Below are 26,719 nucleotides of genomic sequence, written 5' to 3'. Positions count from 1 at the left end.
CATTGACCAAGATGGCATGCAACTTAGACAGCATCCTCTTTTCAGACACCACCGTGAGAGAGTCCAGTTCCATCCCCACAAAATCACTGGCCTTACGAATGAGTTTGTTGATTCTGTTGGTGCCTGCTACCCTCAGCCTGCTGCCCCAGCACACAACAGCAAACGTAATAGCACTGGCCACCACAGACTCGTAGAACATCCTCAGCATCGTCCGGCAGATGTAAAAGGACCTCAGTCTCCTCAGGAAATAGAGATGGCTCTGACCCTTCTTGTAGACAGCCTCAGTGTTCTTTGACCAGTCCAGTTTATTGTCAATTCGTATCCCCAGGTATTTGTAATCCTCCACCATGTCCACACTGACCCCCTGGATGGAAACAGGGGTCACTGGTACCTTAGCTGTCCTCGGGTCTACCACCAGCTCCTTAGTCTTTTTCACATTAAGCTGCAGATAATTCTGCTCACACCATGTGACAAAGTTTCCTGCCGTAGCCCTGTACTCAGCCTCATCTCCCTTGCTGATGCATCCAACTATGGCAGAGTCATCCGAAAACTTCTGAAGATGACAAGACTCTGTGCAGTAGTTGAAGTCCGAGGTGTAAATGGTGAAGAGAAAGGGAGACAAGACAGTCCCCTGTGGAGCCCCAGTGCTGCTGATCACTCTGTCGGACACACAGTGTTGCAAGCACACGTACTGTGGTCTGCCAGTCAGGTAATCAAGAATCCATGATACCAGGGAAGCATCCACCTGCATCGCTGTCAGCTTCTCCCCCAGCAGAGCAGGGCGGATGGTGTTGAATGCACTGGAGAAGTCAAAAAACATGACCCTCACAGTGCTTGCTGGCTTGTCCAGGTGGGCATAGACATGGTTCAGCAGGTAGACAATGACATCCTCAACTCCTAGTCGGGGCTGGTAGGCGAACTGGAGGGGATCTAAGTGTGGTCTGACCATAGGCCGGAGCAGCTCCAGAACAAGTCTCTCCAGGGTCTTCATGAGCAACAGTGTGGAAAGGCAAGCAAGGTGTGAGTGAGAGGGAAGTATAGTGGCAGGTAATGAAGGTGAGGCCACACTACACATGGAACAGATATGTTCAGTAAAAAAGATGACCTAAGCTGTTACTGTAAAATGGTCATCTTTTGCAGACTGAACAGATATCTTCAGTAAAATGGTTATCTCGTCTAGCACTGTAAAATGGTCATCACTTGCACACTGAACAGATGTTCAGTAAAATGGCCACCTTGTCAAACATTATGCAGAATGAACAGATGTTCAATGAAATGGTCAATTCGTCTAGCACTCTTAAACAATAGTTATTGGACTAATGTGGAAGAGCAAGCGAGGTGTGAGTGTGATAGAAATAGTGAAAGGTAATGAATCTGAGGGCAATATGCATTGAACAGATATGTTCAGTAAAATGGTCACCTTGTCGGTTCAGCAAAATGGTCACCTCATCTAGCAGACTGAACAGATATGTTCAGTAAGATGTCATCTCTTGTTTTTTTTTTGTATCATGAATTTGAAATTGCTAAGTATTTTACTCCTCAAGATGGTCTTAAACATTACCAGTGCAGGTCTTTGACTGAGTTATTTCCATTCGCTGCCCCCAATATTACAGATATTGTTAAGTACTTACAACACAAGAATCATGATGTTTCATTAACTAGTCTCCAAACGTTTTGTTTTAGTTTTCAGACGTCCCTGCTGGCACGTGTTCTATAGCTGACTTGCCTTATTCATTTGTCTAAGCAGTTATTTGTTCGGTGAGAGGTGGGTGGAATGTGGATATAAGGGACCTGGAAAGGTTGAAATCCTGAATTTATTGACTTTCTCAACAACATCTAAAGTTATGCTTGCTGTTTCTTATAGAGTGTGCGTTAGTGGATATCCACGGAAGTTGCAGAAGAAATACGAAAATGTCAGCAGCAGAATACCGGTCTCCCCAGAGTTTATGGTACATATGTTAACAGCTGTTTATTATGCTATGTAAGTATCAAGTTTAAAGTAAATTTTATTAACAAAGTACACATTGTTGATAATTGTACATTATTATCAATGTAATAATATATTGATTATTATTATCAATAATAATTGATAATTATTATAAATTAATAATTGATAATAAGCCAACATTGAGGCCAACATAAAGGGGCGATGTAGTTAATAGTCATAAGACTATAAGACACAGGAGCAGAATTAGGCCATTTGGCCCATCGAGTCTGCTCTTCCATTTTTTTTTAATTTTATTTTTTATTTGGATAAGGAATTCACAAATATCATGTACTTTTTTCACACATATAACCTTTTCCATTTTTTTATATGTATAAAACTACAATTATTTATACATTCTTAAGTACACATTGAGATGATATAAAAGGAAAATAAACATTTAAATAGATAATTATGTACTGTGGTAAATCTAACCTATTAGGCTAAGTAATGGAATTAGTTGTTAAGAAAAATGGTAATAATAGTTTCCATATAACCCTTCTGGACCATTTCCACTGGTCCAAAATGTTGTATATAAGCCTATGTATCAACCATTGTAGGTGTTTATATCCTAATTTGTTCATGCTTTCTCCTGCCCACAGACATAATTATCCAATCCCTATGTACTTATTTACTTAATTTTTTCATTTTTTTATCCCCTTCCCAAATCTTTCCCTTTACTTGTGTTAATTCTCTATTTTCCAAAAGAAAACAAAAAAAACAAACATTTAGACTAGGGGTGCTTACGTTAGCAATATTACTGTGTTGATGAGAAGAGCAGTATAAATCATTAGGAGAGTCATCTAAAGTCTGCTCGCATTGGGGTTATATATTCAATCCATTTATTCCAGATTTGATAAAATTTTTCTTTTTGAGTTCTCAGGGAGTAAGTCAACTTTTCCATTTTAAATATTTCCAAAATAATTTCGTACCAATCTTCTAATGTAGGTGGTATTGGATTTAGCCATTTTCTAGTGATTGATTTCTTACTTGCCGCTAAGAGGGCCTGCAGCAACTTTATATCTTCCTTCTGTTCAAGAAACAATACATGCCCCAAATAGAGCGTCTCAAAGTTCAGAGGTATCTGGGACCTAAGTACCTTAACTAATGTTCTATGAATACCTTCCCAAAATAGACTTAATTTAGGGCAATCCCAAAAAATATGAAAATGATTTGCCTCCTTGGAGCCGCACCTTCTCCAACACATCACATTTGTATCTTTATATTTTTCCTGATATGGGGTCTTGAAGTATCTTATAATGTTTTTCCAACAATGTTCTCTCCAAGTCAAAGAATTAGTCAAGGACCATTGAAAGCTGCAGATTTTCCCCCAAGCCTCCTCTGAAAGTACCAACCCCGCTTCTTTCTCCCACTTCTCTTTAATATACAGTGTATTTACATTTTTAGTATGGGAGTGTGCATTATATAATCGAGAAACTGATTTACTAGGTATTGAACTGCAAGCCGAATTCAGAATCTTGAAAAATTCTAATTCTACTGTTGATAGGTCTGTATATCTACAACTCTGGTTAACATAGTTTCGTACTTGAAGGTACCTAAAAAAGTCATTATGTTCTAGGCCACGTTTGTCCTGCAGGATTTGGAAACTTTGTAATACTCTTTTATCTATAAATGAGAGGTAGGTTGTAAGACCTTTCTTTATCCATAGCTCAAATCTTTTATCTCCTCTGTTGGGAAGGGAATTCGGTATCATATGCACACCATATAAAGAGTTTTACATGTTATTAATTCCACATGAATTAACCACCTTCTGCCATACTTTTAATGTAAGATTTATCCAAGCGTTTTTAAATTTTTCCAACTGGGCCATCAATCCTTTGTCAGCTATTGAGGCCTGAAGAAGAAAACTGTCAACTAATCCAAATTCTATTTCCTTCCATCTAGCCTTATATTCCCTATTACACCAGTATAACAGAGGGGTTATCTGTGAGGCATAAAAATAATTTCTCAGGCAAGGAAGAACCATACCTCCTCCTTCCTTCCCTAACTGTAAGGTGTTATATCGAATTCTAGGTTTCTTTCCTTGCCAAATGAAGCGGGAAATCCATTTGTCCCATTCCCTGAATTGATTATCATCCACCTCCACCGGTAAAGTACGGAAAAGATACAATAACCAAGGAAGAATATTCATTTTTATAGTATTTATCCTTGAATTTAAACTTAAAAAGGGGATAAGATTCCATCTATGCATATCTGCTTTTATCTCTGAGATTAATGGCCCATAATTTACCTGTGACAGTGTTGAAAGATCCTTCGGCAGGGTTATTCCTAGATATTTTAATGATTTAGCTTCCCACTTAAGATCATATGTATCCTGCAATTTTTTGGATGGTGTATAATTTAGGGACATAACCTGCGTTTTCTTTACATTTATTTTATAATCTGATATTTTCCCAAAGTCATCCAACAATGTAAACAATCCTATAAATGATTTTTCTGGTTCACTCAGATAGACCAAAACATCATCTGCGAATAACGCCACTTTCTGTTCAATCCCTGCCACCTTGATACCTTTTACGATTTCGCTCTGTCTTATTAGTTGGGCAAGCGGTTCAATACATAGCGCAAAAAGGAGAGGAGAAATTGGGCATCCCTGTCTAGTGCCTCTCTCTAAGATGAAGGAGTCAGAGAGGTCCCCATTTACCTTAATTCGGGCTGTAGGGCTGTCATATAGAGTCTGAATTACTTTAATAAACTTTTCTTGAAAGCCGAATCTTCCTAACACTCTGTGTAGGAATGCCCAACTAACCGAATCAAAAGCTTTCTCAGCGTCCAATCCTACTATCATTGTCTCTGTCTCGTTCTTATTAACCTGTTCTAATATGTGCAGAGTTCTCCTTATGTTGTCCTGTGTTTGTCTTTGTTGAATAAATCCATTCTGGTCTAAGTGGATTAGGCCAGGTAAAAGCTTTTCCAATCTGCGCGCTAATATAGATGTAAATAGTTTGTAATCTAAATTAAGAACACTAATTGCCATATTCTAGTTTATCTTTACCCTCTTTAGGAATAACTGAAATAATCGCTTCTCTCCAGGAAGGTGGAGTTTCTCCTCTCTGCAAGATCCAATTAAAGGTGTTAAGTGGTAATGGGGCTAACTGTGTCTTCAGGGACTTGTACCACTCTGAGGTAAACCCATCAGAACCCAGGGACTTTCCAGCCTTTAACCTAGAGATGGCCACGTTCAGTTCTTTGACAGTTACTGGTTCTAATAAACTTTCATTTTGTAAATCTGTAAGTTTAGGTAGATCTAAAAAATTCAATACACTGTCTATATAGGGCTCATTGGGGGCCCGGGGTTGGGAGTACAGCTCTCAATAATATGTTTCAAAACTCTCTTGAATTTTCCCTATTGTACTCTCCACAAGCTTTGTCCTTGGATTCTTTATTTTATGAATTGTATTGTCTGCTTGTTGTTTTCGTAATTTATATGCTAATAATCTAGCTGATTTACCTCCTACTTCATAATTCTTTTGTCTCAGGTAAAGAAAATTTCTTTGAGTTTCCAACGTATAAATATCGTCAATTTCACTTTGCAATTTCCTAATTTCCTGTTTTTGATTTGAATTACTTTTGTTGCTATCTACAACTTGAAGTTGTTTTAATTTTCCTTGAAGGTCTGCTAATTTTTGTGCATTGATTTTTTTCATGTGAGTGGTAATGGAAATAATTTTCCCTCTCAGTACAGCTTTCAATGTATCCCATAAGATCACTGGTGATGTTTCTCCCGTGTCATTAAGGTCTAGATATTCTTTGATTTCTCCCCTTAATCTCTCCATTACTTTCGGGTTATTGAGTATATGTGAGTTTAGCTTCCATAGTGTTTTCCTCATTTTCCTTTCCAGGATTAGAGACATAGAAACTGGGCTATGATCCGACAGATCAATTGTTGCAATATTACAGTTTTTTATCCTGAGTCTATCTGTATTAAAGATAAAGAAATAGTCTATCCTTGAATAGGCTGAATGAGGGAAAGAGTAATATGTATAATCTTTACTAGTAGGGTGTAATTCCCTCCAGGCATCTATAATTCCCAACTCCTCCATCAATGAATTCACTTTCCGAGTCAGAGGTTTATTCTGAGTAACTATTCTTGAAGAATCTAATATAGGATTTAATCTAATATTAAAATCCCCTCCACAAATTACTACCCCTTGAGAACTGACCATTAGGTCAAAAATATGTCTATAAAATGACCATTCACAACCTGGAGGAGCATAAACATTCAGCAATGTTATTTCTGTACCTTCTATTCTTCGTGTGATTTTTACGAACCGTCCTTCTTTGTCTCTAGTCTCTGAAATATGTTCATAATTAAGAGTACTTGATATTAAAGTAGCTACCCTCTTTTGTGACTCAATTTATATGATGAATAAAATACATGCTTAAAGCCCATTCTTTTTAATTTTCCATGTTCAGATTGGCTCATATGTGTTTCCTGGAGGAAAGCTATTTGTGCCCTCTCTTTTTTCAATTTGGACATAATCTTATTTCTTTTAATTGGATTCAAAACCCCATTAACATTATAGGAAATTATTTTTACCAATTCAGTTTGCATTTTTCTCTAGTAGAAAAAAAAACTCTCCTTTTCTAACCAAACAGTAAGCAATCCCTTCTCAACAGTAAACCAAGACATATAACCACACCCTAGACATTTTTGAACATGCAACATTTGAAAATTTTTCCCGACTTCCCACAGTGAGGCCTGAGCACCGACCCGCCTCAGTTAAGAGGGATAACCTCTATCTTCACCCTATGTCAGGGGGCCCTCAGCAGTTTGAATAATCATAGAGAATTTTCTCCTACTTATGTCTCGACCATATTGCTATCATTCAAGTTATTCCGCCTAGTTTATTTGCAGTTACCAGTTTTCATTTTACCTTTAAGTCCGATTTACTCTTTTCAGTCATTTCTCTTAATTAATCTGTGTTCTCTGTACATTCACGTCTGAATATTTGCAGCTTTTCCTTGTAGTTTGACACTCTGGTTCGAGTGGAGCGTCCTCGCCCCACTAACTGCCACGACTTCTGCCGAATCCTCTCCAGTAGCGACTCCAGTTGGGTGATAACTTTAATAGGTAGTCCCCGGTTCGCCAGGTCCAACGTTGCCTCCTCCACCGTAGCGTAAGTTTTTGTCCCTTCATCGTAAAAGACTCTCAGCCGAGCCGGATACAGGGTCTGGAATTTGATGTTGTTTTCCTTCAGGACTCTCCGTGTTTCCGTATATTCCTCCCGTCTGGCAAGAATCTCCGGTGCGTAGTCGTGGTCTAAACTGATTTTACGGTTGTTCCACATGAAACCTTTCTTTTGCCATGCCTTTTTAAGCACCTCTTCCTTCGTTGTGTAACTGAGAAATCTGACCAGAATCGATCTGGGCTGGGCGCCTGCTGGAGGCTCTGGTGCCAACGCGCGGTGAGCTCTTTCTATCTGTAGGTCTTTTGCGGCCGGTATATCAAGGTTCTCTCTAAGTAGCTTCTCCACGAAGGGAATCATCAATTCGGGTTTACCTTCAGTTCCTTCGGGAACTCCGTAAATCCTCACATTTTCCCTTCTCGAGCGGCCTTCTTGATCTATTAGTTTCCACTGGAGCTGGTCTTGCAGCTTCAGCATTTCTGCTATCACCTCCTCTGCGTTTTGTAGCTTCTCTTCAATTCCAACAATCCTCGCTTCGGCTTCATCTATCCGCGAGTTAGTTTTTACTATTTCTCCTTTAATATCTTCCAGCTGTTTGCTGTTACCTTGTCGGAACTTGCGAATCTCTCCGAGAATCAAGGACAGAGTCACCGATTCCCCCTCATTATCTCCGTCCTGGCTTGCCGTGGGGGAGCTAGGCCCGTCGCCTTGCTGCGTCTCTTTATGTTTATCAGCCTTCGGAGCGGACTTTTTAATCTTGTTCTTAGACATCATCCTTGCCCCTTTTATTAATATAGTTATGCAATATTAAGTATTTGTCTAAATTGTCGATTATGGGGCAGTTTACCTTCTTTTTTGTCGAGAGACCTTTTCCTTACGCCGCCATTCCCTTGATGACCCGGAAGTGGGATCCGCTCTTCCATTTCATCATGATTGATCCCTCGGCCCCAATCTCTGACCTCACCCCCCCCCCTCCCCGATATCCCTTCATGCCTTGAACAATCAAGAACCAATCAACCTCTGCCTTAAGTATTCGTAAAGACCTGGCCTCCACATCTGCCTGTGGAGGCAGAATTCCACAGATTCATCACTCTCTGACTAAAGAAATTTTTCCTCATCTCCATTCTAAAAGGATGCCCCTCTATTCTGAGGCTGTGTCTTCTGGTCCTAGACTCTCCCAGCATCGGAAGCATCCTCTACACTTCCACTCTATCAAGACCTTTCACCATTCGATAGGTTTCAACTAGGTCACCCCTCATTCTTCTAATTTTGAGTGAATACAGGCCCAGATCCATCAAACACTCTTCATATGACAAGCTGTTGAATCCAGGAATCAATTTCGCAAACCTCTCTTGAACTTTCTCAAGTGTCTATGTAGAATACCATTCATGGCATATTGAGGTGTCCAAGCTGTCCTCTACATTGCCAGCAGCAGTTCCAGTGCCTATAAAAAGTATTCACCCTCCTTGGAAGTTTTGTGTTTTATTGTTTTACAACATTGAATCACAGTGGATTTAATTTTGTTTTTTTGACACTGATCAACAGAAAAAGACTCTTTTTGTGGCAAAGTGAAAACAAGTTTCTGTAAAGTGATCTAAATGAATTACAAATATAAAACACAAGATAATTGATTGCCTAAGTTTTCACCCCCTTCAAGTCAGTATTTAGTAGATGCATCTTTGGTAGCAATTGCAGACTTGAATCTGTGTGGATAGGTCTTTATCAGCTTTGCACATCTGGACACTGCAATTTTTCCCCATTCTTCTTTATAAAACTGCTCAAGCTCTGTCAGATTTTATGGAGATCATGAGTGAAAAACACTTTTCAAGTTCAGCCACAAATTCTCAATTGGATTGAGGTCTGGACTCTGACTTTGCCACTCCAGGACAGTAACTTCATTATTTTTAAGCCATACCTGTGTAGCTTTGGCTTTATGCTTGGGATCATTGTCTTGTTGAAAAACAAATCTTCTCACAAGTCGCAGTTCTCTTGTAGACGGCTTCAGGGTTTCCTCCAGGATTTCCCTATATTTTGTTGCATTCATTCTACCCTCTGCCTTCACAAGCCTTCCAGGGCTTGCTGCAGTGAAGCATCACAACAGTATGATGCAGCCACCACCATGTTTCACAGTAAGAATGGTGTATTTTTGATAACATGCAATGTTTGGCCTATGCCAAACATAGTGTTTAGTCTGATGGCTAAAAGGCTCAATTTTGGTTTCGTCAGTTCTTCCAGCTGACTTCACAGTCTCCTACATGCTCTCTGGCAAACTCTAGCTGAGATTTCATGTGAGTTGTTTTTCAAGTGGCTCTCTCTTTGCCACTCTCCCATAAAGTTGTAGCTGCTCAAACACCGGGCAACAGTTGTATGCGCAGTCTCTTCCATCTCAGCCACTGAAGCTTGTAACTCCTCCAGAGTTGTCATAGGCTTCTTGGTGTCCTCCCTCACTAGTCCTCTTCTTAAATGGTCACTTAGATTTCTAGACAGATTTATAGCTGTGCTATATTCTTTCCATTTCTTGATGATTGACTTAACTACACTCCAAAGGATATTCAATGACTTGGAAATTTTCTTGTATCCATGTCCTGTCCTGTGCTTTTCAATAACCTTTTCATGGAGTTGCTTGGAATGTTTTTTTGTCTTCATGGTGTAATTTTTGCCAGGATACTGACTCACCAGCAGTTGGACCTTGCAGATACACTCTTTAAGAAAGGAGAAAGGCAGCAGAAAGGAAATTATAGACCAGTTAGCCTGACCTCAGTGACTGGGAAGATGTTGGAGCCAATTGTTAAGGATGAGGTTATGGAGTACTTGGCGACATAGGACAAGATAGGACATAGTCAGCATGCATAAAAGTTGCTGGTGAACGCAGCAGGCCAGGCAGCGTCTCTAGGAAGAGGTACAGTCGACGTTTCGGGCCGAGACCTTTCATCAGTACTAACTGAAGGAAGAGCTAGTAAGAGATTTGAAAGTGGGAGGGGGATGGGGAGATCAGAAATGATAGGAGAAGACAGGAGGGGGAGGGATGGAGCCAAGAGCTGGACAGTTGATTGGCAAAAGGAATATGAGACGATCATGGGACAGGAGGCCCAGGGAGAAAGAAGAGGGGGAGGAAAAGCCAGAGGATGAACAAGAGATATAGTGAGGGAGACAGAGGGAGAAAAAGGAGAGAGAGAAAAAGAATGTGTGTGTATATAAATAAATAACGGATGGGGTACGAGGGGGAGGTGGGGCATTAGCGGAAGTTTGAGAAGTCAATGTTCATGCCATCAGGTTGGAGGCTACCCAGATGGAATATAAGGTGTTGTTCCTCCAACCTGAGTATCTTTACAGTAGAGGAGGCCATGGATAGACATATCAGAATGGGAATGGGACATGGAATTAAAATGTGTGGCCACTGGAAGATCCTGCTTTCTCTGGCGGACAGAGCGTAGGTGTTCAGCGAAACGATCTCCCAGTCTGCGTCGGGTCTCGCCAGTATATAAAAGGCCACATCGGGAGCACCGGACGCAGTATATCACCCCTCCCGACTCACAGGTGAAGTGTCGCCTCACCTGGAAGGACTGTCTGGGGCCCTGAATGGTAGAAAAGTTAGCATGGTTTCCTTTAGGGAAAATCCTGCCTGACGAACCTGTTGGAATTCTTTGAGGAGATTACAAGTAGGCTAGATAAAGGGGATGCAGTGGATGTTGTATATTTGGTCTTTCAGAGTGTATAAGAAGATCAGAGGCATTGATCGTGTGGATAGTCAGAGGCTTCTTCCCAGGGCTGAAATGGCTAATACAAGGGGTCACAGTTTTAAGGTGCTTGGAAGTAGGTACAGAAGAGATGTCAGGGGTAAATTTTTTATGCAGAGATCGATGAGTACACAGAATAGGCTGCCGGCGACAGTGGTGGAGGTGAATACGATAGGGTCTTTTAAGAGGCTCCTGGATAGATAAATGGAACTTAGAAAAATAGAGGGCTGTGGGTACCCCTAGGTAATTTCTAAAGTAAGTACATGTTCAGCACAGTATTGTGAGCCAAAGGGCCTATATTGTGCTGTAGGTTTTCTATGTTTCTAAGACCTTTGACAAGGTACCACACATGAGGCTGCTTACCAATTTAAGAGCCCATGGTATTATGGGAAAGTTACTAACATGCTTAGAGTGCAAACAGCAAGAATTCTGTAGATGCTGGAAATTCAAGCAACACACATCAAAGTTGCTGGTGAACGCAGCAGGCCAGGCAGCATCTCTAGGAAGAGGTACAGTCGACGTTTCAGGCCGAGACCCTTCGTCAGGACTAACTTGGGTAGGAGGTAGAAATGGGAAGTGCGAGGTGTGGGAACTATAAGGTTGGTAGCAGTGGATGGGAGATCCCCTGAGCGGATAAAGTCAGTGATGGTGTGGGAGACAATGGCATGGTGCTCCTTAGTGGGGTCACGATCGAGGGGTAAATAAGAGGAGGTATCTGCGAGTTGTCGCTGTGCCTCGGCAAGGTAGAGGTCAGTACGCCAGACTACAACAGCACCCCTCTTATCGGCGGGTTTAATAATAAGGTTAGGATTAGTGCGGAGGGAGTGGAGAGCAGAGCGTTCCGAAGGAGTGAGGTTGGAAAGGGGACAAGGTGCGGTGAAGTCGAGATGGTTGATGTCCTGTCGGCAGTTAGCGATAAAGAGATCCAGAGCAGGCAGAAGACCAGAGCGGGGTGTCCATGAAGAAGAGGAGGGTTGAAGACGGGAGAAGGGGTCATCGGTGGGGGTGGAAGAGTCCTTGCTGAAGAAGTAGGCTTGGAGATGGAGACGGCGGAAGAAGAGTTCCGCATCGTGGTGAACACTGAACTCGCTGAGGTGTGGGCGAAGGGGGACAAAGGTGAGGCCCTTACTGAGGACAGAGCGTTCTGCCTCCGACAGTTGAAGGTCGGAGGGGATGGTAAAGACCCGGCACGGATGAGAGCTGGGATCAGAGGGGGGAGGGGGGAGGCTGGGGGTGTCAATGGAGAGGGGAGGATTGGGGTGAGAGGAAGATGGAGCCTCTGAGGACCCAGGAGCTGACGATGGGATCTGAAGGAGACGTGATTGCAGAGTATTGGTGGGGGAAGGGGAGATGGGAGTCACAATAGCAACACATAAAGACCCGGCCTGGAGTTCAAGGCTGGAGTCGCAGTTGGTGGTTGCGCAATCGCTGTGAAGGTGTCCATGGTCGTTGCTGGAGTCTGGGTTTTGAATATGCTCTGAGGTGTTGGAGCCGGTGAGAGCAATGGCAGGGGCCGCAATCTGAAGTTCATGCCTGCTAGTGTCGGGGCCGGCAGGCTCTGGAGTCCATAGATGTAGGATCTTGCGATCTTTGCCTAACATGACAAAGTCAAAAAAACGGCGATTGCATGTGTGAATCCGACGGAGGATGAAATAACGGGTAGGACCATTACAGACGGCGAAGAAAGTGTTCCGAAGGTGTGGAAGGGTCTGGGATAGGGACACCAAGTACCACCTCATGGCGGAGAGAGTCGCCTTCAGAGCTTGACGGGAGAAGCGGCGAGAGGCAGAGTCAATAAAATGCGAGTACCTGGGATCCTCAGAAGGTCCAAATTGAGAGGCTCGGAAACGAATCCTAAAGCCAACTGGAGTAAGTTGGCGACGGAGGCACGTTCCAAGAAAGGATATATGGCTGTAATAGCGAGTCTGAGTCAAAATATGGTCGAAAAGTTGAAGAGCTGAAGAAATTACAGATGGGGAACAGTGAGAGATGGTTTCACTGAACTCCCGTCGAAGAGAGGATCCAAACTTCTTCGGTGTAGGCATCACCGGAAGAGGCTTCGCAGTAGTGAATTTTAAAAACGCAAACAACAGAAATTCTGCAGATGCTGGAAATTCAAGCAACACACATCAAAGTTGCTGGTGAACACAGCAGGCCAGACAGCATCTCTAGGAAGAGGTACAGTCGACGTTTCAGGCCGAGACCCTTCATCAGGACTTCCTAGAGATGCTGCCTGGCCTGCTGCGTTCACCAGCAACTTTAATGTGTGTAACATGCTTAGAGCATTGGCTGATTGGAAGAAGGCAGCAAGTGGGAACAAAAGGATCCTTTTCTGGTTGGCTGCCTGTGACATCGTGTTCCACAGAGTCGGTTTTGGGACCATTTCTTTTTATGCTGTATATAAATGATTTAGATGATGGAATAGATGGCTTTGTTGCCAGGTTTGCAGACGACACGAAAATCAGTGGAGGGGCAGGTAGTGTTGAGGAAACAGGTAGGATGCAGAAGGACTTAGACAGATTAGGAGAATAGGCAAGAAAATGGCTAATGAAATATGATGTTGGAACGTGCATGGTCATACACTTTGGTAGTAGAAGTAAATGTGGGGACTATTTTCTAAATGGGGAAAAAATACAGGAATCTGAGATGTAAAGGGACTTGGGAGTCGTCGTGCAGAACACCCTAAAGTTTAACTTGCAGATTGAGTCGGTGGTGAGGAACACAGGTGCAATGTCAGCATGCATTTCAAGAGGTCTAGAATACAAGAGATGGGATGTTATGCTGAAGCTTCATAAGGCACTGGTGAGGCTTCACATTGAGTATTGTGAACAGTTTTTGGCTCCTCATCTTAGAAGAGATGTGCTAGGATTGGAGAGGGTCCAGAGGAGGTTCACAAGAATGATTTCAGGAATTAAGGAGTTATTATACGAGGAATATTTGATGGCTTTGGGTCGGTACTCATTGGAATTTAGAAGGATTGGGCAGGGGGGATCTTATTGAAGCCTTTCGAATGTTGAAAGGCCTAGACAGAGTAGATGTGGAAAGGATGTTTCCCATGGTGGGAGAGTCTCGGACAAGAGGGCACAGCCTCAGGATAGTGGGGCATCCATTCAAAACAGAGATGAGGAGAAATTTCTTCAGCCAGAGCGTGGTGAATTTGTGGAATTTGTTGCCACAGGCAGCTGTGGAGGTCAGGTTGTTGGGTGTATTTAAGGCAGAGATTGATAGGTTCTTGATTGGACATGGCGTCAAAGGTTACGGGGAGAAGGCCGGGAAATGGTGTTGAGGAGGAGAAAAAAAAGATTAACCATGATTAAATGGCGGAGCAGATTTGATGGGCCAAATGGCCTAATTCTGCTCCTACATCTTATGGTCTTATATACCACCTGTGTGGTAAAAAAAAAAAAAAAAAGCACAACAGCACCTTTTTTTTTTTCTCAGACGGTTGAGGAAGTTTGGTATGGGCCTCCAAATCCTAAGAACTTTCTACAGGGGCACAAATGAGAGCATCCTGACTGGCTGCATCAGTGCCTGGTGTGGGAACTGTACTTCCCTCAATCGCAGGACTCTGCAGAGAGTGGTGCAGACAGCCCAGCGCATCTGTAGATGTGAACGTCCCACTATTCAGGTCATTTACAAAGACAGGTGTGTGAAAAGGGACCGAAGGAATATTGGGGACCTAAGCCACCCAAAACACAAACTGTTCCAGCTGCTACCATTTGGGAAACTAGTGCAGCGTAAAAGCCAAGACCAACAGGCTCTAGGACAGCTTCTCCCACCGGGCCATCAGACTGATTAATTCATGCTGATACAATTGTATTTTTATGTTATATTGACTGTCCTGTTGTACATATTCTGATTTAAAAATTACTATAAGTTGCATATTGCATATTTAGACGGAGACGTAATGTAAAGTCTTTTACTCCTCATGTATTTGAAGGATGTAAGTACAGTGAAACCCCGACTTTACACGCCCCGATTTAACGCGAATTCAGATATAACACGATGAGTCATTGGACTCCATGTCCATCCATGTCCATATCAATCCATATTCCCCCTTCTCCAGCCTTGTATCCCCTTTGCCGATCAACTTCCCAGCTCTTGGCTTCATCTCTCCTCCTCCTGTCTTCTCCTATCATTTCGGGTCTCCCCCTCCCCCTCCCACCTTCAAATCTCTTACTATCTTCCATTAGTCCTGATGAAGGCTCTCGCCCAGATGCTGCCTGGCCTGCCAGCATTTTGTGTGAGTCATTGGACTTTTTTTGCTCAAAATGGATCAAACGGCGAGAAAAAGAAGATCTTTTTCTGTGAAAGATAAGCTTCACGCACTTGACGCGATCAAGACTAAAAGTCAAACTCAAGTTGCATGAGACCTTGGGATACCGGAATCAACACTTGGTGGCTGGAAATTTCACGAAGAAAACCTCCAACTCAGAAGCATTCTAGATTTCGCTCGCAGTCAGCGACATGCTACGTTCAAGCAAGGAACGCTGGGTCACTTTTTTTAGAAATAAGCTGTAAATGATGATTGCTAATATTCTTGAATATTTTTATTTGTTTTGTGTATAAAAGAGCTTTACTAAAAATTAATTTCTGTTTTAATTTCTACAGTAACAACAACCCTGGTTTAGCGCAACCCCACTTTTTTCATAATGACATTTTATGGACCCAAACGATTGCGTTATAACGGGGTTTCACTGTAATAAAGTCAATTCAATTCAATTAAAATCAGTTAGGCTAACTGGCCTGTAATTTCCTTTCTTTTCCTTCCTCCCTTTTGAAAGGGTGGAGTGATATTTGCAATTTTCCGGTCCTCCGGGACTTGGAAAAATAGAGGGCTATGGGTAACCCTAGGTAATTTCTAAGGTAGGGACATGTTCGGCACAGCTTTGTGGGCTGAAAGGCCTGTTTTGTGCTGTAGGTTTTCTATGTTTCTATGACCATGCCAGAATCAAGTGATTCTTGAAAGATCATGAACAATGCATCCGTTATCTCTTGAGCAACTTTTCTCAGGACTCTGGGATGTAGTCCATCTGGTCCACTTGACTTATCCACTTTAAGACCTTGAGTTTGCCCAGCACTCACAGTTCCTTTATGTTAAGCTCCCTAAGATCTGGGTTATTACACAACACCCAATCTAATATATATATGATTCCCATAATAGCTTTTTTCCCCCTTGCAGTTTCTTAACTCCACTCACAGAGATTCAACATTCTCTGACCCTATGCCACCTCTTTCTAAAGATGTAATTCCATTTCTTACCAACAGAGCCACACCACCGCCCATCCTTCCTGTCTGTCCTTTTGATGCAAAGTATATCCTTTGATGCTAAGTTCCCAACTATGGCCATCTTTCAGCCACGAATCGATGCCCACAGCGTCATACCAACCAATCTCTGATTGCGCCACGAGTTTGTCCGCCTTACTCTGAATGCTATGCATATTTAAGTACAGCACCTTCAGTCCTGCATTCTTTGCCCTTTTGAAATTTTGCCTCTGGTACAATTTAACTCTTTGCTCTGTCTGCATTTGTACCCAATCACTGACTTGTCCTTCCTTACATTCATATTACACCCATCATCTACTTGTAAACCTGGTGGCTCATTTTCAGCTCTATCATACTGGTTCCCATTCCCCTGTCTTTTTAGTTTGAACTACTCCCAACAGCTCTAGTACACCTGCTCGCAAGAATATTAGTCTCCCTCGTATTAAAGTGCAACCTGTTCTTTATGTACAGGTCGCACCTGTCCTAGAAGAGGTCCCAATAATCCAGAAATCTGAATCCCTTCCCCCTGCTATTCTTCAGCCACACATTTATCTGCCACCTCATTCTATTCCTATCCTCACTGACATGTGGCACAGGCAGCAATTCCAAAATTACTACCCTTGAGTTCCTGCTTGTCAGCTTCCATCCTAACTCCCTGTGTTCTGATTTCAGGACCTTCCCCCTTTTTCTACCTATGTCATTGGTCCCAATATGTACCACAACTTCATGCTGCTCACCCTACCTTTTCAGAATATTGCAAGTGCCTTCAGATACATCGCAGACCTTGGCACCTACCATCTGTTTTTCTTTTTCATGCTCACAGAATTGCCTTTTTGTCCCCCTAACTATAGAGTCCCCAATTACTGCTTGTCCTCCTCTTCTGTTCCCTACCCCTCTGAGCCACAGGGCCAGACTCAGTGCCATGGCTGCTGTTGCTTCCCTCAGGTAGGTCCCTCCTGCTCCCCCCCCCCCCCCCCCGTACTCAAAATGGAGTTGTTATTGTTGAAGGAGATGGCCACACAGGTACTCTTCCACTGTCTAATGTTCTTTCTCCCCTCTCCTGACAGTCACCTATTTATCTGTCTCCTGTAGCCTTGGGTGACTATCTCCTGTCTATCATCTCTTCACTTTCCCTAACAAGCCAAAGGTCATCAAACTACAGCTCCAGTTCCTCAGCGTGGTCTCTAAGGAGCAGCATCTCCATACACCTGGTGCAGATGTGGCCGTTACTGGTTCTGTCCCGGAAACCCCACATCTAACATCCAGAACAGAACACTGGCTCTGTATATCGATTCCCTATTCTCTCAAGAGTTAAATAAGAAAAAAAATAAGGAATGAACTTATCTACCTGTCTTGCCTCCACCTGTTCTGCTCAAAACCTTGCTGAGCCTGTCATACCATTCTGACTCAGACCACTCCTAAGACTGCTCCCACGATGACCATTCCCTTAGCTAGTACCCCTTTTTTATGGAGACTGGGTTCTTAAAGCTCTCTCACGGACTTGCACGTGAACGCTTCTACTGTGTCTGCACTGTCGAAGACATCTACGACGTCTAAGACATCTTCAAGGAGTGGTGCCACAGAAAGGTGCCCTCCATCATTAAGGACCCCCCACCACCCAGGAGGTGCCGCCTTCTCACTGTTACCATCAGGAGGGAGGTACAGAATTCACTCAGCGATTCAGGAACAGCTTCTTCCACCATGCCATCTGATTTCTAAATGGACATTGAACCCATGAATGCTACCTCACTACTTTTTGAAAATTTATTTCTGTTTTTGCAATTCTTATTTTAACTTAACTATTTATATAGATATACTTACTGTAATTCAGTTTTTTTCTATATTTGTCATGTATTACATTGTACTGCTGCCACAAAGTTGACAAATTTCACAACATATGCTGGTGATATTAAACAGGATTCTGATTTAAGGGCATTGGTGTTTCCATACCAGCCAGTCAATATACTCTCCGCTAAACATCTATGGAAGTTTGTCATAGTTTTTGATGTCATGCCAAATCTCTGCAAACTCCTAAGGAAGTAGAGGTGCCCCTGTGCTTTTGTCATAGTTGCACTTGAGTGCTGGGCCTAGGCCAGGTCCTCCGAAATAGTAACACTTAGGAATGTAAAGTTGCTAACCCCCTCCACCTTTGATCTTCCAATGAGGACTGGCTCATGGACCTCTGATTTCTTCCTCCTGTAGTCTTTTAGATGCGACAGAGCGAGAAGTATTAAAGGAGGAAGGGTGGCGTTACTAGTTGGGGGAAGTGTCACAGCAGTGCTTAGTCAGTATAGTCTAGAAAATGCGTCTAATAAGCTGTTATGTGTGGAACTGAGGAATAAGAAAGCCCCATATTAATGGGCTATATTGCAGACCACCCAACAGTCTGAGTGATTCAGAGGAACAAATTTGTCAAGGGATTGCAGACTATTGCAATTAACATAAGGTTGTTATAGTATGTGATTTTAACTTTCGACATATTGAGTGGACTTCCATACTGTAAAAGGATTGGATGGGATAGAGTTTGTCAAATATGTTCAGGAGAGTTTGCTTAATCAGTACATAGGAGTCCCAATGAGAGAGAGTGTGATCTGTGGATCTGCTGGTAGAGAATGACACAGGACATTTTGTGTAGGGGAACACTTTGCATCTAGTGTTCATAATGCCATTAGTTTCAAGGATGGGCCTGGTATGCAGTCTAAGATTCTAATTTGGAGAAAGGCCAATTTTGATGGTATCAGAAAGGGGATCTGGCAAATGTGGATTGGAACAGGCTGTTTTTTTGTCAAAGGTGTACTTGGTAAGTGGGAGGCTGCAAAAGTAAAATTTTGAGAGTGCAAAGCTTGTATGTACCTGTCAGAATAAAAGGTAAAGATAACGGGTGTAGGAACCCTAGTTTTCAAGAGGTATTAAGGCCCTGATTAACAAAAAAAAGGGAAGTGCATTGCAGATATAGGCATGTAGGAACAAATGAGGTGCTTAAGGAGTATACAAAATGCAAAACCGTTAAGAAATATATCAGTTGGCTAAAAGAAGGCATGGGGTTGCCTTAGCAGACAAGGTGAAGGAGAATTCTAAGGGATTCTACATATATGTTAAGAGAAAAAGGATTGCAAGGACAAAAAATTGCTCTCCAGAGGACCAGAATGGTAATCTTTTTTTTCAATCTTTTTATTAAGTTTCAAAATTAAACATAATAGTAATGATACATAGAGATCAAGATTATAGTAATAACAGTTAACATGTACAAGCACAAATTCCAAGTAGCAAATATAGTTTAGCCTCCCAATCTTATAGTAATTGACCATGAAAAAGATATTTATAAAGAGAGAAAAAGAAACTAAACTTAAAAAAAAACAAAGCTTGGGCTGTCATATTACTTTGACTAAAGTTATTTGTCGTTAACTCCGCTCCTTTATACATGAACAAAAAAAAATTACTACAAAGGATTCAAAAAGATAAAGATGGTGCCGGTAACTGGCGACTTTGCACGTGCTCTCCCGAGCAAACTGCCCTTTCCACTATCCTATACCCGAGAAACCCTTCTAAACCTCCAATCTAGCAAGTTCAAGATCAACAACACCCTGGCGAAGATACTGACCCAGCTGGAGACCACTGCACCAGAACTGCTTCTTAAACTCCAGACCGCACCTGGACCCGACCAACGAGGTCCACCACGTTTCTGGAGACCCGCGGTCTGCTACCGTGCTGGAGCGCTTGGAGACGCGGCCCATTCTGACCAGCACCTCTCCGGAGCAGAGGACCACACAGAAGTGACGGCGGAGACCTCAAGGTGCCCCAGACGCTTCCCCGGAGCGACCACCTTAAAGCCCCGTTGGTGGCCATCCACAGCTGCCGGAAGTGAGGCCTCCGCCGCCAACCTCAGAAATCGAGCCCGAGGCTCAGCTGGAGCGGAGGCCTCCGCAACTGTGACTCAGCTTAAGGACTTGTTTCAACCAGGAGCCCGGCCCTCCGGGATTAAGTGTCGGCTTCGGGGCCCTACCTAATCGACAGCCCGGGTCCCCGGCAGCTGGAAGTGGCAGCGGAGCCTCTCCCGTTACTCGGCCCGACCTGGAACGCAAGACGACGTGACCCGCAGATTGATTCCCACGGGACGCATCCACCAACCTCAAAGAGCTGACGACACACTGCATCGATGTAAACCTGGAAAGATGCACTATTTACCGAGGAAGCGTGGGAAAAGAGCTGGGCTGCTGGTCAGATTGAAGCTGAGGGGTTTCAGGGCCCGCCATCCTACTAGCTAATTTGCAAGCCATAGAGAACAAGGTGGATGATCTTAAAGGGAGACTCACCTACTGCAGGGAGATGCAGAACTGCTGTGTATTCTGTTTCACCGAGACCTGGCTCTCCCCTGACACCCCCGACTGTGCCATCCGACTGGAGGGATTTTTGATCCATTGGATGGACCGCACGGCGTCTTCGGGCAAGACGAGGGGAGGTGGTGTCTGCCTACTGATCAACACTGCGTGGTGCTCGGACACAGTGGCACTGACAAGCTCCTGCAGCCCGGACCTGGAACACCTGTCGGTGAAGTGTCGTCCCTACTATCTGACACAGGAATTCACCTCTGTTATACTGACAGCGGGGTCTACATTCCCCCCCCCCAGGCGGACGTGGAGTGTGCTCTGAACATACTGTATGCCAACATCAGTGAACTTGAGACCAGGTATCCGGAGGCTTTGCTCATTACAGCTGGGGACTTTAACCAGGCCAACCTCAGAAAGGTGCTGCGAAAGTTATACCAACATGTCTCCTGTCCCACTAGAGGCCTGATTATACTTGACCACTGCTACACAGCAGTCAAGGATGCCTACCATTCTGTCCCACGACCTCACTTTGGAAAATCGGACCATCAGGCCGTACTCCTCCTCAAAGGCTTACACACAGAAACTGAAGCAGGAGGTCACGGTGTCAAAAGTAGTTTTGCGTTGGACGGAGGAATCGGATGAGGTCCTCTGTGACTGCTTTGAATCGGTGGACTGGTTAGTATTCAAGGACTCAGCAGCTAACCTCGATGAGTATGCCTCAGCTGTCACAGACTTTATTTGGAAATGCAGGGAGGACTGTGTGCCTCGCAAGACGATCTGGGTATTCCCTAACTGGAAACCTTGGATGAATTATGAGGTCTTGTCCCTTTTAAAGGCTAGAGCTTTAGCTTTTAGGTCCGGGGATACTAGTCACTACACGGAATCCAGGCGTGAACTCCAGAAAGCCATTAAGGGTGCCAAGAGGCAATATCAAGCCAAGTTGAAAGCCCAGGCTAACCAGAGGGATGCTAGTAGACTATGGCAGGGTCTAAATGAGATCACTGGGCGCAAAGAAAAGGCTGGGAATAACTGTGGTGCTTCTCTTCCTGACGAACTTAATGTATTCTTCACAAGATTCAAACAGAAGAGGAACGTCCTGCTCCCTCTGGATGAACCGGACCTGGTGGCATCGAGATTCATCGTCACCGAGGAGGACATTAGAAGGGCCTTCCTGAAAATAAATCCAAGGAAGGTGATGGGCCCAAATGGTGTCCCAGGACGGGTTCTCTGGGCCTGTGCAAGCGAACTAGCTGGAGTGTTTGCTGAGATCTTCAATTGCTCCTTGCTTCAGTCTAAGATTCCCTCGTGTTTTAAGAAGGCAATGATAATCCCAGTGCCGAAGAAGAGCAAGGTGGCATGCCTGAATGACTATCGACCTGTGGCTCTGACATCAATTGCTATGAAATGCTTCATGAGATTGGTTATGGCACATATCAACCACAGCCTACTGGTCAACCTCGACGCTTTGCAATTCGCCTACCAGAGCAACAGATCAACGGCAGATGCCATGTCTCTGGCCCTACATTCCTCCTTAGAACACCTGGAGAATAAAGACGAATACGTAAGGCTCCTCTTCATTGACTACAGCTCTGCCTTTAGTACCATCATTCCAAATAAACTGATTCCTAAGCTCTGGAACCTGGGCCTTAGCACTCAGATCTGCAGCTGGATCTTCAACTCCCTCACAGACAGGACCCAGGCTGTAAAAATAGGGGACAAGCTCTCCTCTACAATCACTCTGAGCACCAGCGCCCCACAAGGCTGTGTAATCAGCCCCCTCCCCCGCTGTACTCACTGTACACCCATGATCGTGTAGCCAAGTTTCCATCAAACTCAATATATAAATTTGCTGATGACACAACAATTGTAGGCCGTATCTCGGATAATGATGAGTTTGAGTACAGAGAGGAAATTAAGAACCTGGTGGCATGGTGCGAAGACAATAACCTATCCCTCAACGTCAGCAAGACAAAGAAATTGGTTGTTGATTTCAGAAGGAGTAGCGGACCGCACGACCCAATTTACATCAGTGGTGCGCAAGTGGAACAGGTCAAAAGCTTTAAGTTCCTCGGGGTCAATATCACAAATGACCTGACTTGGTCCAACCAAGCAGAGTTCACTGCCAAGAAGGCCCACCAGCACCTTTACTTCCTGAGAAAACTAAAGAAATTTGGCCTGTCCCCTAAAACCCTCACTAATTTTTATAGATGCACCGTAGAAAGCATTCTTCTAGGGTGCACCACAGCCTGGTATGGAAGTTGTCCTGTCCAAGACAGAAAGAAACTGTAGAAGATCGTGAAAATGGCACAGCACATCACACAAACCAATCTTCTATCCGTGGACTCACTTTACACCGCACGCTGTCGGAGCAGTGCTGCCAGGATAATCAAGGACACGACCCACCCAGCCAACACACTTTTTGTCCCTCTTCCCTCCGGAAGAAGGCTCAGGAGCTTGAAGACTCGTACGGCCAGATTTGGGAACAGCTTCTTTCCAACTGTGATAAGACTGCTAAACGGATCCTGACCCGGATCTGGGCCGTACCCTTCAAATATCCGGACCTGCCTCTCGGTTTTTTTTTTGCACTACCTTACTTTCCATTTTTCTATTTTCTATTTATAATCTATAATTTAAATTTTTAATATTTACTAATTTTTACTATTTTTAATATTTAATATTTATAATCCAGGGAGTGGGAAGTGCAGAATCAAATATTGCTGTGATGATTATACGTTCTAGTACCAGTTGTTTGGTGACAATAAAGTATAAAGTAAAGTATGACCTTTTATTTTGAAGTTGTGCCCTCTGGTCCTAGACTTACCCCATGAAGGGAAAGAACCGTTCTATCGAGCTTTTCAAAATTTCATCTAGCACTTTGGATAGAAAGGGAACGATTAGGGATAGTCAACATGGCTTTTTACATGGTAGGTCATCTAGTAATGTGCCAGATGTTGAAGGGTATAAGAGAGGAAAACTGAGTGCAGTTACATTACAAGGGAGAAAGTGCACAAAAAGCTGAAAGACCTGTGGGTACACAAGTCACCCGGACTTGATGAACTGCACCCTAGGGTTGTGAAAGAAGTAGCATTAGAGATTGTGGAGGCATTAGACAGATGGAATATAAGGTGTTGTTCCTCCAACACGAGTGTGGACTCAGGTAGTCTCCAACCTGATGGCATGAACATTGACTTCTTAAACTTCTGCTAATGCCCCATCTCCCCACCACGGAGTCGCGGAGGGACTACCACCCCACCACCCCACCACCCTCCAGATCCAGCATATTATCCTCCGTAACTTCCGCCACCTTCAACAGGACCCCACCACTAAGCACATCTTTCCCTCTCCACCCCTCTCTGCTTTCCGCAGGGATCGGTTCCTCCGCGACTCTCTGGCCCACACGTCCCTCTTCATGGATCTCCCACATGGCACTTATCCCTGTAGGCGCAAGTGCTACACCTGTCCCTACACCTCTCTTGCCACCATTCAGGGCCCCAAACAGTCCTTCCAAGTGAGGCAACACTTCACTTGTGAGTCTGTTGGGGTCATCTGTTGCATCCGGTGCTCCCGGTGTGGCCTCCTCTACGTCGGTGAAACCCGACGTAGATTGGGGGACCACTTCGTCGAGCACCTCTGCTCAGTCCGCCAAAACAGACAGGATCTTCCGGTTGCCACCCACTTCAACTCTGCTTCACATTCCCATTCGGATATGTCTATACGTGGCCCCCTCTACTGCCATGATGAGGCTAAACTCAGGTCGGAGGAGCAACACCTCATATACCGTCTAGGTAGTATTCAGCCCCTTGGTATGACCATTGAATTCTCCAACTTCTGGTAATTCCCTCCCCCTCCCTTCCCCTATCCCAGTTTCACTCTGCCCCCTCCCCCAGCTGCCTACTACCTTCTTCATGGTTCCGCCTCCTACTACCCATTGTGCTTTCCCCTATTCCTTCTTCACTTTTCCTGCCTATCCCCTCCCTGCTGCCTCTCCCCCACCCCTTTATCTTGCCCTTTACTGGTTTTTCACCTGGAACCTACCAGCCTTCTCCTTCCCACCCTCCCACACACCTTCATTATAGGGCCTCTGCCCCTTCCCTCTACAGTCCTGATGAAGGGTTCCGGCCCGAAACGTTGACTGATCGTTTCCACAGGTACTGCCCGACCTGCTGAGTTCCTCCAGCGTGTTGTGAGTTTTGCTTTGACCCCAGCATCTGCAGAGTATTTTGTGATGACGGGATAAATTTGTTCAATCCAAAGAATTTACGAAATTGAAACCATATTTGTATTGCATGTTTAATTATTGGATTTATCATTTGTTTGTTTAATTTAGTAAATGCAAAGGGAAGCGCAGCTCCTAGAATAGAAGCCAACGAAAAACCCTGCACAGACTCCCGCTCGAGGTTCATCCATTGTGGACTTTGAGTTTCATCCAATTCTTGTGTCCAAAACGTTATATATCAAATGTTAATTGCCCGGTAGTAAAATCTAACATTCAGCAAAGCCAAACCCTTTTTTTTGATTTCTGTAAATATTTCTTACTCAACCTGGGATTTCTGTTCTGCCGTATATATGAAGAAATTTTAGAATCAATAATATCAAAAAAAGATTTATGGATAAAAATTGATACCGCCTGAAATAGATACAAAAGTTTAGGTAAAATAATCATCTTAATAATATTAATTCAACCAATCAAAGATAAAGACAAAGGGGACCATTTAGTAAGCAGTTGTTTAACATGATCGATTAAGGGTAAAAAAAAATTAATTTTAAATAGATCCTCGTGCTTCTTAGTAATTTTAACACCCAAATAAGTAAAATAATCAGTAACTAATCTAAACAGTAATTGTCTATAAATTGGAACTTGCATATTTAATGGGAAAAGCACACTCTTCCACGAATAATGCCAAGTATATTAGGTGAATCACGAATAGCAATTACCAAAGGCTCCAGGGCAATATCAAAAAGTAAGGGACTTTAAAAGTCAGCCCCGTCTAGTACCTCGAAAAAGCCTAAAAAAACAAGGATCTCTGATTATTGGTAAATACAGCAGCCAGAGGTGTACGATATATCAATTGAATCTAGGATATAAATTTTGAGCTGAAATTAAATTTCTCAAGTATATCAAATAAATATTCCCATTCAAGTCTGTCAAATGCCTTCTCGGCGTCAAGCGAAATAACACATTCTGGGGTTTTAACTGAAGTAGTGTATACAATGTTCAATAGCCTCCTAACATTAAAATGTGAGTAGTGATTTTTAATAAATCCTGTCTGATCTTTGGAGACAATTTGTGGTAGTACCTTCTCTATTCTAATTGCTAATATTTTGGAAAAAAATTTAGAATCCCCATTCAACAAAGATATAGGTCTGTATGACGCACATTCAGTGGGATCTTTATCTTTTTTAGGAATTAATGAGATAGATGCTTCGTAAAAGGATTGTGGTAATTTACCTACAGATAAGGCATCTTTAAAAATTCTACATAACCAGGGAGAAAGTACATCTGAAAAAAATTTATAAACTTCAAGTGTATACCCATCCGGGCTAGGTGCTTTACCAGAATTCATTGAAAGAATTGCTTTCCTTATTTCCTCTTTAGTAATGGGTGCATCTAATGTTAAACGTTCATCGGCTGGTAATTTCGGAATATTTAGTTTTCTTAAAAATTCATGCATTATGGTAGGATCATCAGGAAATTCTGATTGATATAAATTGGTATAAAATTCTTGAAAAGATTTATTAATTTCATCATGGTCAATCGTCAAATTACCATCCCATCTACGAACTTTATTAATCTGACGTTTTGCCAAAGCAGCTTTCAATTGATTAGCCAGTAATTTGCCCAATTTATCACCATGTATGTAAAATTGACTGTTAATTTTAAGTAATTGATTTTTAATCGGAGCTGTTAATAACAAACTATGTTATGTCTGAAGTTCAACTCTCTCTTTGTAAAGCTCCAAATTAGGAGCAATGGAATATTTTTTTTATCAATTTCTTTAATCTTATCAACCAACATAAGTATTTCACTATTAATATGTTTTTTTCACTCCAGCTGAGTATGAAGTAATTTGCCTGCGAATATATGCTTTCAAGGTATCCCATAATATCCCATTGGAAATTTCTTCCGTTGAGTTAGATGAAAAGAAAAATGCAATCTGTTCTTTAATAAAATTATCACATTTTAAATCTTGAAGCAAAGTAGAATTGAACCTCCATTGTCTAGTACTAAAACTTGCATCTCTAAATTTAATTGAT

The 26,719-nt window shown here is 43.0% G+C and overlaps 1 protein-coding gene across 5 annotated transcripts in view; it reads left to right on the top strand.

Moving 5' to 3' along the window:
• Positions 1-26,719, top strand: part of hycc1 (hyccin PI4KA lipid kinase complex subunit 1) — a 118,198-nt gene that overhangs the window by 56,399 nt on the left and 35,080 nt on the right. For all 5 annotated transcript variants that reach the window (XM_072283089.1, XM_072283088.1, XM_072283087.1 and 2 more), the window contains one exon: positions 1,865-1,981. In XM_072283089.1, the coding sequence (XP_072139190.1) occupies positions 1,865-1,981 (117 nt within the window). The remainder of the gene's footprint in view (positions 1-1,864; positions 1,982-26,719) is intronic.

Source organism: Mobula birostris, chromosome 19 (genome assembly GCF_030028105.1).
Source record: "Mobula birostris isolate sMobBir1 chromosome 19, sMobBir1.hap1, whole genome shotgun sequence".
Lineage (NCBI taxonomy): Eukaryota > Metazoa > Chordata > Chondrichthyes > Myliobatiformes > Myliobatidae > Mobula > Mobula birostris.
This window is presented reverse-complemented; position numbering and strand designations above follow the sequence as displayed.